Consider the following 13,801-nt stretch of genomic DNA (forward strand, 5'->3'; position numbering starts at 1 on the left):
AAAAAAAGAGACAAAACGTGAAACAATCCGGTGTATTAAGTCTGACACTTTAAAACTTTTTTAGCCACTAGATGTCGTGTGGTAAGGTGACTTAAACGTCCCCCAAGATCTAATCTTTAATTGAAACATTTGTTCCAGATGATTCAATCTCCCAATTGTTCCATTGTTGCCATCAGTGGTATTGAAGGCTTCTATTTTCCACCAGAGGGCGACATAGTGAAGTGGGCGGGGCTCTCCTCCTGCTCTGTGTTCAACATTCAGTCAATAAGAAGTGGTGCTGTGAAGAGAACAATTGTCAGAGTGAATGTTGAACATCAGCTAGTTTCTCCTGTTGATTGAAACCTTGTTGTACAGATGGAACATTGGCTGTGGATTCTTCTTGCTGCTCTTTTCTTTGGTAAGACACAAAGATCAACATGTTTCCTCTTCAAACACTTCAACACATTACTGAGCTGTACATGAAGAGCTGTTCAAGCTGCTGATTGTTGTCCTTCAATCAATCATCTTTATTGATTCATCTCTTCCTCTGCATGTTCTGTTCTTCCTCAGAGTGTAAAGGAGAAGACAAAGTGATCCAACCAGGAGGAGAAGTCATTGCTGCTGAAGGAGACTCTGTCACACTCAGCTGTACCTTTGAGATCAGTTCTACAGGCATCCCATTTTTGTTCTGGTACAAACAAGAAGTGAACAGTTACCCAAAGTACATGTTGAAACGCTTTTCAACAACAAAAGAAAACGCTCCAGAGTTCAACGAAGACAGATTTGCTGCTAAACTCAAAGGCAAATCAGTTCCTCTGACAATCCAGAATCTTAATGTGACAGACTCTGCTGTGTACTACTGTGCTCTGCAGCCCACAGTGACAGGAAACAACAAAACTCTGTACAAAAACCTGCAGACAACTCAGTAGCTTTAACGACCACTAGAGGGCGCTATGATTTCATAAAAAGCGTCCAAACAATCAGCAGTTCTTTATCTGTATCAGTTTCTTCCTCCAACGGATCAGTGAGTTAAAACAGATCAACTTTCGACAGATAAAGACAGACTGAGATAATTAAATTTGGTCCAGAGAAGCACAGATAAAGTGTTAACAGTAATCTGCAGTCTCTTTCTCTAAAACATATATTTCAGTTTATAAATCTAGAATTCATATTGAATCTATAACATCATCCACATTTTACCATCCTTAAAACATCCATAGAATCAAAGGTTTGCTGTCTAAACCAAACTAGAGAGACCTATTTACTTGCTTATCTCCAGCAGGTTCAACCAGTGTAACATCTGTTATCTGGACTCAGTAAAGGTTCTGTAAATCAGCTGCAGTTGATCTGGAAAGCTGCTGCTCATTTCCAGATTAAACAAAGAGGAAGAATTTTAGTTCGGGCAATACAGAGGAAAAATCTATTCCCAACTCAGTCTGATTGGTAAAATCATGGTATGTATAGCTAAAAAAAAACTACAACTTTGTTGTTGTTGTTTTCATTTAGTTATTAGCATCATTTCTACTTTTCAAAAAACACCTTAAGTTTATTTGAAAATCTTTAAGACATTGAACACAAATTGCCTCTGTGATATATAGAAGTACATCACAGATCACTGAGCTACAGTGTATCACATAGTGGTTTTAACAACGATCCGATTCACATCATAATTTTTGGTTGCTGATGCGATTTCCAGTTTTTACTGGTTGATTTTTAATGATCTGACTCACTGATCTAAAATTGATTCTGGACACCAATGTGACTCAGAGATAAATACCTGGTACTGAACAGTGAAGTGAAGTTTTCCAGTTTCCTTGTATGTCTTGCAAGATAATCAAGTTTAAACTAACTATGTGTACAAACAAACAAGTTAAATATTATTAATTTCAAATCCATTCACATTTTAGTTTGATAAAGTTCATCCCATCTCATGTGCTTTTCCACATCAAAATAATACAAACTGAACATTTTAAGAACATCCTACCACACTGCAGGGCCACGTGCTAAAATCAACATGTTTCCACACATTGGACTGTAATTAATTATGGAGTGATCATTATTTGCTGAATCACATGTGTCGTCTGCTTTGATGTAGTCATTTTTGCTTTATAGTAAAACAAACCTACCGTGCCTTAATCCAAATGGTATTTTCCAATATATTTAAACCATCTCTGGATGACATTTTTGGGCCTTCACCAAATGAACATTATTGTGAAAGATTTGCCCACAAATCCTTAAATCAGTTTGATCTGAAAAGAGCAACAGAATGTGAGCACAGAGATACATTTGTTCATAAATGTGCTGTGAAGCATTGACTCGTGTCAGATTTACAAACATATGAACCCACAATACTTACCAACTTCTGATTGTTGTATGGGATGTTTCATATTTCAAATCAATATTCTTTTCAAGTACATAGCAGCCAATATTAAAGTGAGTAAAAAATATCAAATGTATTGGCATCTGTCTCCAAAATACTCCCATTTGGATGCAATAGCCAGGTTACAAAAAGACACAGCAACAAGGATGATGGAGTCACTCATAGATAGAGACACACATCTTACTTTTAGTTATAAGTGAATTAATGCACGCTTCTTCTTATTAACCTAAATCTGTGATTTTGCAAAAAAAATCCTGTTATTTAATGCCTGTACTCCAAGTACAGGAATTTTCAGTATAAAAATGATTGAAACTTTTTGAATAAACAGAAATGACATTTATAGCATAGATCAGTAGAAAAATATTTATTCTATCATTAGTATACACCTCTTAAAGACAAGACATACTGAAGAACAAACCACAGCAGGAGGAGGAGCTTCACAGCAGAACATGAAGCTTCATGTTGGAGCTGAAGAGCTGCTGTGTTCTCTCTGTTCTTCATTCAGTACCAGAGAAAAGAATGTTGCTGCTTCTCATCTGGATGATGATGGTCTCCTTTCAAACTGGTAAGTCATCAAAAGATGCAGACAGAAAAGGAGATGATGGACAGGAGGAACATCTGGAGATGTTTGAACTGATTTACTTTGAGATGATCAAAGTCAGATTCAAGATTAGAATCCAAATGTCCTGATGAAATCTATCTTTGTTGTTTCCAGGATCCTCTGAGGATTTACTGAAACCACTGAAAGATGAAGTGATGGATTTAGAAGGAGAAACTGTCTCTCTCTCCTGCAAATATTCTGGTTCAATCCGGGTTTTCTACTGGTACCAACAGAAGTCCACTTCATCTCCACAGTTCCTGATTGGAGAATATTCAAAGAAAACCGAGAAGTTCTCAGTAGAACACAATAAAACAAAAAATGAGTTTCATCTACAGATCTCCTCTGCTGCAGTGACAGACTCAGCTGTGTACTACTGTGCTGTGGAGCCCACAGTGACAGGAAACAACAAAACTCTGTACTAAAACCTGCAACACAATACTACAAAGCCTCCACTAGAGGGCGTAACACACAGAGAAAGCACTGATTGTTGAGTCATTGGACTGAATAGAGAAAAAGCTGCAATGGCAGTACTAAAATCTCTTGATTGGTTGAACTGAAAAAAAAAGAGCTCATCGGCTTTACCCACTGAACTTCAGATCATCCAGTGACATTATTTCTTCCTCATTGTGCTGCAGTGGAAGAACAGAGTTCATCTGCTGTCTGTGTGTCTTCAAGAACTCCAAAGACATGTTGCTTTACCTCTTTTTGCTTCTATCTCACATTCTAGGTGAGTTTAAGAACAGAGATTCAAGTTTGCTTGAAGCTGCTGCATGAACTCATCATCTCATTCATCTAATGGCTTCATTTTCTCCACTTTTTCCAGGACTCACAGCTGGAGACACAATCTCTCCTGATCAGGATCAACTTACAGGAACTGAAGGAAAATCTCTTACAATGAAATGTAACTATCAGATTGGTTACAGCTATGTCTGGCTTTTCTGGTACAAACATGATTCTGACCTTCAGGCTCCTCAGTTTATTCTCTCTGCTAATCAGATCTTTGTTTGTTTTTTCTCAATTTAGGAAAAAGGAAATAAATTTGTTTGTCTTCAAGATTGAATCTTCTTCCTGTTTAAACAGAAGTTGCATTATAATCAGCATTTAAAAAGTCTCTTTAGATCTCTTTAGATAGACACCAAGTTGTTTTGTTTTCATGTGGACAGCAAATATAGCAAAAACTATTTATATCATACTACAAATGTATCTTATATCCCCTGATACATATACATTAAAAAATGTTCAGTTTGAGTTTTTAAATGCTTTAAAATATGATCCTGTAAATCAAGGGTCACCAAACTACGGTCCGTGGGCCGAATCCGGGCCTCCTCCACATTTGGCCTGGCCCCTGAACAATATCAGAGACACATGTGACCAGAAGTTATTAACCTAAAGCTATGATCAAATGCAACCATACAGGTCAATGTTCATATGGGTGCCGAGAGTTGTTTAGTTGTCCGGCAGTCTTGCATTTCCAATGAGGTTTGTTGAAAATGAAATGTGTATGTTTTGTGCAGGTGGTAAGAGTATTGTGAAGTATGTGTGAGGTTCTTGTAAGCTGTGCACATGTTGGACATAAGAATAAGGCTTTTGTATGTACCGTCTACGCCACATTCCAGCTGCTAGTAAAGCATTACAGTTGTCACAATTGCCCCATGACTAGATATGAGCTGTCAGCAAGTAAAAAATGTCCGAACCTGAATGGAGCACCATTGTATGATTTTGTAGTTCAATAAATCTTCACTATACTACTGCTTTGAGATATTTCCACTCACACACAGAAACATTAACATACACAAAACACGGCCTTCTGCTACAATATTTATTATGAGAATATAAAGAGTTCACAAAGAAACGGTTTAATGAACTTTGTTCACAATACATAGTTATCAAAACTTAGAGTGCTGCTCCCAAGTTTTTGATTGCAAGCTAAGCCTGGAGTTCAAGCACTACACACATTAATAACAAAAAGGGACAAAAGTAAAATATACGCCTAAATAAGAATTATTTCTAAGCAACAATGTAACAGTTATTGAATAAAGACTAACAAAACAACAAGCTGTGCATTAACCTAAGATTCTTATGCTGCGTTCACACAGTCTCGGCAACGCGAATTGCAACATCCCCTTCCAAATTTCAAGTCTACTTGAACACGCATATATAAATGTTTTGGGCTTCTGCGTTTAAAACTCTTGTTCACGCGTCACTACACAAGTTTTTAAGTGATTATATGGGGTCTATGTACAAAATATGGAACCATTGAACGTACATCGAGAGAGTAATGGAGTTACATGCACTAGTATCAGGTAGCGACGGTCCATTGTGAACACCACATGCTAAAGGTGTTTAACACATTCTTGAATGAGAGACTCATGCCCAGCATGAACGTAGCATCATACAGGCATATGAACTGTTCACTGGATAGATAATCATAGCAAAAATACAACATGTTGACCATAATGTATTTCACCCCATTAATGTACCAAAATGGCCATTTGGGCAAATAAAGTTAAAGGATTTAAGTTGTGGACTTACTGGATGTTGGATTTATTGGATTGTTGGATTTATCCATGGATCCAAACCCCGACCAATCAAAAAGACATGACTCTAACCGCACTAACACTTCATCCATTTTCTAAACCACTTTATTCTTTTTGGGGTCACGGGGCAGCCAGAGCCTTACCCGGCCACTCATGGGCGAAGGCAAGGTACACCTTAGACTGGTCTGTCACAGTGCCATACTCAATAAACATCAAAAAGGGGGCAATAGTACTAGCATAACAAAAATAACTCCTTTCACCCCTGTTGTACACTATGAAAACATTTCTTGCCATACAAAGAAGTGAGCTTGAGAATGAAAAGTCTTTCCCAATGGAAGCAGAGGCAGCCTCAGAATACCATCTTCTCAAAGGTGTGTTTTCAGGTGATACTTGATGTTACCGCGCTGAGTGAACCTTTTCCCGCAAGTTTCACAAGAGAAGAGCTTTTCACCTGAGTGAATTCTCAGGTGTTGAGTCAAATTTCCAACCCGGTTAAAACGTTTGCCACATATTTTACATAAATGTGGCTTCTCACCTGTGTGACTCCTTATGTAGCAGGTTAAAACACAAAGTTGTCTGAACCCTTGTCCACACATTTTACAAAGGATCTTGATCATTTTACAAAGGACCGTTGATCTGTATGAGTTCTTAGGTGAATAGTCAAATATCTTTTACGACTGAACCTCCTTCCACATGTTTCACAAGAAAACGGCTTTTCACCTGTGTGAATTTTGATGTGTTCGTCTAAGTTAAGTTGTCGGGTAAATTTTTTTCCACATGTCACGCAGGGGTAGGGCTTTTCGCCTCTGTGCGTGTTCATATGGAATCCCAGATTCCCACTTTGTTTATATTTTTTACCACACAATTTACAGCTATATCGCTTCTCACCTGTGTGAGTAATAAAGTGGCGCGAAAGAAGAGTGCGATGACTAAACGACCTCCCACATGTTTGACAGGAAAATGGCTTCTGTGCTGAGTGAGTCGTCATGTGACCCAGCATGTGACTTTTTTGTCTGAACCTTTTTCCGCATGTTTTACAAGCAAAGAGCTTCTCACCTGTGTGTATTTTTGTGTGCAGCAATAATGAACATTTGCGAGTGAATTTCTTTCCACAAATTTTGCATGGGAACGGCTTGTGACCTGTGTGAGTTTTCATGTGTGTAGTCATGGCACCCCAAATTCCAAATCTTCTTCCACAAGTTTTACAAGCAAATGGCTTATCACCAGAGTGACGTTTCATGTGAGCTGATAAACACTCATTTCGGGCAAAACTTTTTCCACATGTTTTACAGATGAAAGGCCTCTCCCCTGTGTGAATCCTTTTGTGACGCAACAAATTTTCCTTTCGGCAATATTTTTTTCCACATGTGTCACAGCAGTAGGGCTTCTCGGCTGCATGAACTGAGGTATGGAACAACATATTACCACGTTGTGTAAACCGTTTTCCGCATATATTACAAGCGAATGGCTTCTCGCCGCTGTGAATTCTTTGGTGAGCTGTCAAACTCTGTCGACTGAAGTGCTTCTCACACAACGTACATAAATACTTGTTTTTAGAGATTTTTTTGAAAATCTTGTCAATAGTTCGCCTGCTTCTCCGAGAGGATGATCGGGATATCTGGCTTCTGTCGTGTCCCCTCAAGGAAAACTTCTCACCGATTCCACTTTTACTGTGAGTCTTTGCAGGTGAAGGGCTGTCAACATCCATATTGTGATAGCTTTTCTCGTTTTGTCGCTTCCTTAGCTTTAGCTTTAGGGTTGGCGATGATCTCAAATTTTTAAACCTCCTTTCTTGATCTTGATTCAGAGCTTTACAGCAGTTGTTCTTGTTCATTGGAAGTAGACACACATCTGCTGAGGCAAAAAGAAAAATTAGAGAAGTAGGGATCTTATCAAAATTAACTATTAAAACAAGAGCCACTGAATAGTCCGTTGAGGTGGGGTACAGTTCAGTCCAGTTAACTCTGTTGAGAGTTTCCACTCAGTTAAACCCCGCTTCCATTGAGCAGTTTGTTTTCATGGCGCACGCGTGGTGTAGACTGCTAGCGTGCCGCTAGCTCACCTTGTATCACACTGTCGCCATAGACGGGAAGGAACGCTACAGTTCCACCTCAGACCAGGCCTTGCTTTTGTCGCAGGCATTTTCAATACAAACTTGGAACCAAAAGAGTACTAGGGAAACCACAAAAACGCAAATGCTTATAATCATTGGAAGCGTTAGCCTAAATGAGCACTAAATGGGCCCTTTTTAATGTCATCACTTTCTGCCAATCATCAGGTGGCTCCGCCCAAAATGTTTAGTTCCACTTTTCAATGGACCTACAACCGATGGGGGCCGACAAGGGGTACGGTTCGGTACTCTTCATTAGGTAAATTTTACAATGGAAACGCTCAAAATACCAGACTGGACCGTAGCAGACTGCTCAGTAGGAACGAGGATGAGATCAACCGGATTTCCTGTATTTCATTGTGATCTACTGCTGAAAATTGTTCTAGCTGATTGCTGAAATGTTGAACAATAACTTGGAAAATCAAACTGCAGGAACAATGAAATTAGCTAAAGAATATTTGAAAGTAACATAAAGGATGAATGCTTGACAAGCTAAACAACCAAAAAGTAGCCTTATAATGTGCTAATATGGGCGCTAATTTACCTAAATAAGTTGTAGTAATTACTTCATTATATTAAGAAATTTTAAAATAATGGCTAGATGTTATAGGTTGACCAAACAGTAGCAAACCTGAAACACAACATATGCTAAAGCGGTTTGAAATACAAAAACACATTTAAGCATCAGGCAATCAACACAGTCCTATAATGTCTTAGTCACAATTGACCTTACGTGTGCACCTATGGACACAAATAATTGAGTTAGTCTGTATGGGCTTTCTGTTTGCCCTGTTTAGGAAACATTAAAGTCATAGACCACCCAGTGAGCTCGAATAATAAAAAAGTTCATGTGCACTTTATTATTCGGCCATGCTGTGGGTGACAGTAGCAAATATTTATGCAATACTTCAAGGTAAGTTAAAGTGAGGTGGGTAAGACGTAAGGATTGTTAGATTTTTTCGATACCCGCACCCTGTAAATGCCTGACTGAGAAATGACAAAATTAGGCAATCAGAGGATACAGTGCAATCCAAATTATTAGGTAAATGCAGTGTCAAAAGATGTAAAGATATATTTTTTCCCCAATAACACTTATGGATGATATTGTGTCTCTTTGGATTGCTGGCATAAATCTCATAAACCTGTGATAATTAGTTTGTGAGGTGAGTTTAATTAAAAGTAAAACTACTAAAGAAGGACGTTTCATACTAATAAGCAGACCAACATTTGTAACCCCTGTGCTATTCTGGGCATGTTTACATAAAAGTGGGGTCATCTGAACCCCACAACACAGCGTGTTGAACTTTTTCTTTCAAGGATTTTATATCTTCACTGGCCACCATGTCCCAACAAGGCTACGACGTCAGAAAGGTGGTGGTGGAGTCAGGATTTGGGCCATAATCATGGGAAGAGAGCTGGTCGGCCCCTTTAGGGTTCCTAATTTGGAACAGACCATAGTTTGTCTAGTCCTACTAGCACTTATGCATCACTTGCACACATGCAGCGTTCAGTTAGTAAAGAGCCAGTACTCGCACCTTACTAATGAATGAAGTGTGGCGTGAGAGCACCATATGACTGCATCACCCGTACGTCATCAGTGCATACAACTTGTATTTTTCTGACAAAAACTTTACAATACAGTTAGGACGTACAACTATGTTAGGTTCTATTTTCATGACGTCCCTTAAGGTGGTCATGCTAGACTCAAGGGAACACACTTGTGATCCTTTTGAAATGTAGCCTTTCCTGTCTACAACCCTCCATAGGCCCAGACAACCAAAAACCTACAGTGACTAAGGCTTTAGGGGATATGACTACACTACGAATACAAAACGCTCACAGGGGGCCAAATGCTATAGCTGTTTTGCATGTGAGCTTCCCTTATCAGCAATAAGCAGCTTTTGCAGAGAATGCAACGCGAAAGTCAGTCAAACTTTCATCAACACAATAACTCTCAACATCGTACCTCTTACATACCTATTCTGTGTAGCTTTATTACTGGCTGTAACGTGAGATCCAGCAGATGGGGTTCAGAAATAATTTCTCCTTTGCGTTTGTCCACATTCGGCTCTTTTGCAATGTGTGAAGATTCCACATGTTTGCCTTGAATCTGTGGGAGTTCTGGTTCCTCCTCTTTAATCTGTGGAGGTTCTGGCTCCTCCTCTTTAATCTGTGAGGGTTCGGATTCTTCATCTTTAATCTGTGAGGGTTCTGGTTCTTCATCTTTAATCTGTGAGGGTTCAGATTCTTCATCTTTAATCTGTTGGGGTTCTGGTTCTTCCTGGTTTCTGTCATAGTTTACCTCTGAGTTTAAAAACTGACCATAAGTAGACAAGTCATCTTTACACAAATGTTGCTGAAGGTCTGAAGGGTTAAACAAAGCACAGGAAGTCATTATTAAAGTAAATAAAAAAAACATTCATACATTTTCTGTTCTCCCTTGAGCACAATGGTACCTACCGGTTCTGTGCAGCTGTATTTGTATTTCCTGGGTGATACCCTGCAGGGGATGCTGATGATTCATCTCATCCTCATTCTGGATTAATCTATTTTCATTAACTTCCAATTGTTCTTCTGAACAGGGTTTAAACTGAAACACCAGGAAAATGCCATTCTCCTGTCTCGCTTCCAACTCATCTGCCTCCGGATTCACACTGAGCTCCAGCTGCTCCTCTTTAATCTCTGGAGGTTCTGCTTCTTCCAGACTAGGGCTTGGTTGGCTTGGTTCCTGGTTCCATAGCAGCTGGACAGCAGAGACTTCCACTTTGTGGAGGACTTGTTGCTGAATTTCTGAAGAAACAAACAAACCATGAATTTTATAAAATTATCAGATATCATAAAGTTTAAGACGCAGTAAAGGTTTGAAGTAAAGATTTGATTATTAGATGGACTGTTTTTGTTCAAACAAAAAGATGTTTTAGAGGTTTTAGGAAGATTTGCTGCAATCCACCACCAAGTCAGATTGTGTTTAAATCTGTCCAGGGTCTCTAACATCTTCTGAGGGCAGAAAAAAGCAAACTTTGTCTCTTCAATCTGCTACTTCCTGGGACAGGGTGCAGACTAGTTTAGTCCGTTAGGAACCAAAGTGTGATTATTTTTATATTTTTAAACAGACACAAGCGGGTCTGATCCATAGTTGGGTTCTGGTCTCAGGGAGGAAATATTTAAAGAAAAAAATGCAAAAAGAGCAACATCTGGTCGAGCCCAACGTATAGACACACTGCAAAATAAGAATCCTTGTTCCAAGAAAAAAAATACTTATTTTACATCTTGCAAGAAAAATTATATACCAAAAAAGTTTTTCAATGGCAAAAAACTTTCATGTTTCAGAAAAACATGTCTTAGTAATATTTTTTTCTTAAAATATTTTTCTTGGTTTGACCATTATTCTTACCCAAATGGCAGATTTTCTTCGTGCCTATTTTAATAAATTTGCCAATGGGGTAAACATTTATGACTTATTAGGAGCCTGTTTTGCAGTGTACAAAGAAATCCATCCATCGACTTCAACTGGTTCAAAACGCTGCAGCTCGGACCATCTCTGGAACCCCACTCCACCACCACATCACCCCTGTTCTACAGCACCTGCACTGGCTCCCAGTCCAGTCACGCATCAACTTCAAAATCCTTCTGCACACCTTCAAGGCCATCCACAACGTCTCCCCTCCATACCTGTCTGGACTAATCAACATCCCCACACCGTCCCGCTCCCTGCGGTCCTTATCGTCCCTTCACCTGTCTGTTCCCCTGCCTCGCCTCTGCACCATGGGTGGCAGAGCCTTCAGCTGCTCTGCCCCCAGACTCTGGAACTCTCTTCCCCCTGATCTCAGAAACCTGGACTCTCTAACGACCTTCAAATCACAACTCAAAACTTTCCTGTTCAGACAAGCTTATTTATAGCATCTTCTGTTTTCTGTTTAACACTTTAACACTTTGGTTTTAACTTATTGTTTTACTTGTGTGTTCTTACGTTTTTTTGTAAAGTGACCTTGAGAGCCTGAAAGGCGCTTTTAAATTAAATGTATTATATTATTATTTCCACCACTGTACAACTGACATGATAAAAGGATTCTGAAGATACCTATCAAGTTTAAAGATTGCATTTTGAGTGAACAGCCTATATTGTTGAGTCTGGGGCAAATAGACTGAATATTTTTGTGACAATTGGTTGTTAAAAATGACCGTCATAAAATGCGCAATTTGTCTGAAATATTAACCTAGTCGATTCTGCTATGACACTAAAGTAAGAGACTTTATGTGTTCGATCAATCCACAAAAATGTACACGTCAGATGACTGAGTGAAATGATGATCAGAACTGTTTATTTTAGGATTAAGTTTAAAGTTTATCACCTTCTGCTGCACAGCTGTACCTACAGTTTCTGCTCTGAAGAAAAATCCTTAAATGAGAAAATAACATAAAAATAACTGAAACATATTTACTGCTTTAGGAGGATGTTCTTAAGACTGAATTTTATTTTGAAAAGAACTTGAATGAGCTGCTGTCAGATTAAAATAAATTAAAAGTGTTATATAGCCGATTGGAAACATATGGTTTAATTATTGTGTATATTATGCATATGTACAATAATTATTAGAAATATTTAAATGTTCCTCACAATACTACAATGAATAAAAAAAAATAATGAAAGTTTAAGGGGTGGGGGGGGGGGGGCAAAGTTAAGGTATACAAATCTGAAGTTGTGACGTGACACCACCACCTTATTTTAAGCCAGGAAAAACCCTGGAGCTGCAAAGACTCACAGTGATGGACTCACACAAACAGATCAAAGGCACTGTGCCTCACTTGCACAGACAGGCAGAGTGCTGGCGAGCCTTGAACTTGCGCGGAAAATGGATACCAACCCGGAGAGACTTCCTGCTCAGATCGAAGGGAGACTGGTCTAAATTTCACACAACTTAGTCCATGAAAAAAATCGCCTCAAGACTCTGTGAGACCAACCATGGACACAACCAGCAGACACAATTGTTGATTTGCTGGTGCACAAAAGTATTTTATCTAATCTGGCTCCCCTCAGCTCAGCGCTTTGGCCTTGGCTCTCCCAAAACAATTCCTCAGTGAATGAACTGTGGGTTGGATGTGAAGGTCGACATCTGCTGCATCTCACCTGCTCAGGCTCATCTTGACTTCAGCATACCTCCTCATCCTCTCTAGTGTAGTCTGGAGTGGGCAGTGCCCCAATGGCTGCAGCCTCCTGAACGGTGCACCAGTGGTTTCCCCCTCCCTCATACCCCGTCCTACAGCTCATATCAAATGTACCGTTCTCGATTTGTGCTTCTTCTTGTATAGCGGGGTGTTTTTATTCTACACCTATATCCTGCCCCTTCATAGCAGAGTACAGATGTATGTTCTTTTTTTTGCCACCGCTGAAACCCTCATGTTCTTCACTTCTGTGGTTCAGAGCGGACCCACGTGAAGAAAAGGGCTTTTCGCTAAACGCGGTTTACCCTCGTGATGGAGGACTTTATATCCCTCCAAGGTCAGATTTAAAAAATACATTTCCTGGACACACTTACACTTAAACTAAAAAGGGAGAAGGGAAGAATTCGGATTGGGCTTTTGACTGACAAACTTAAAAGTTATGATTTTCCTGTTTTTTCAGTTCAAAGTTTAATAAAATCTATTCTCAACTCTTTTTTTAAAAGTCAATTTTCAAAGAAAAAAATAATTACTGTTTTTTGCTCCGTTTTAAGCGTATCTTGTTCAATAAAACTTTATTTTCTACTGGTGACCAAAACATTTGCAATTTATTCACATTTTTTACTCTAATAAAAGGAGGTACTATTATGAAAACCTTTTCAAAATAAATTTTGAAAGGGTTGGAGTTATTAATATTTGCCTGCCCCACATTTTTAGGTTTTAAAAAAAAAAAGATTCAAATTCCAAACCATTTTCTTTAAATATTGAATTTAAAATGTTCTGTATTTATGTAGCACAAGAAAAAGCAACATCAAATCCCAAGGAGAGGCATACTAGTGGGTACGGTGGCCCTGAAGGGCAAATCTCATTAACAAATCACTCAACACTAAAACGTTAAAGATCATGAAAAGAAAAAAAAATAATAAAAAACAACATTACATTTTATCAATCAAAAAAATGTTTGTCTGTGCTTTCATTTTCTTTTCTGAAAAGCATTTTTACTTCATAAAGGACCAAGAGAGTTTTTGATGATC

At 38.8% G+C, this 13,801-nt stretch overlaps 1 protein-coding gene across 3 annotated transcripts in view; it reads right to left on the bottom strand.

Moving 5' to 3' along the window:
* Positions 1-4,762: 4,762 nt before the first annotated feature.
* The window catches only part of LOC112138333 (zinc finger protein 260), a 14,093-nt gene continuing 5,054 nt past the window's right edge, over positions 4,763-13,801 (bottom strand). For 2 of the 3 annotated variants that reach the window (XM_036216161.1, XM_024260891.2), the window contains exons 2-4: positions 10,068-10,397; positions 9,585-9,971; positions 4,763-7,348 (exon numbers count right to left, since the gene is read on the bottom strand). In XM_036216161.1, coding sequence (XP_036072054.1) covers positions 6,111-7,348; positions 9,585-9,971; positions 10,068-10,397 — 1,955 coding nt within the window. In that variant the 3' untranslated portion in view covers positions 4,763-6,110. Of the gene's footprint in view, positions 7,349-9,573; positions 9,972-10,067; positions 10,398-13,801 lie in introns of all 3 variants that reach the window. The other variant, XM_036216162.1, reaches the window with a different exon arrangement.

The sequence above is a fragment of the Oryzias melastigma genome, linkage group LG17 (assembly GCF_002922805.2).
Source record: "Oryzias melastigma strain HK-1 linkage group LG17, ASM292280v2, whole genome shotgun sequence".
NCBI lineage: Eukaryota > Metazoa > Chordata > Actinopteri > Beloniformes > Adrianichthyidae > Oryzias > Oryzias melastigma.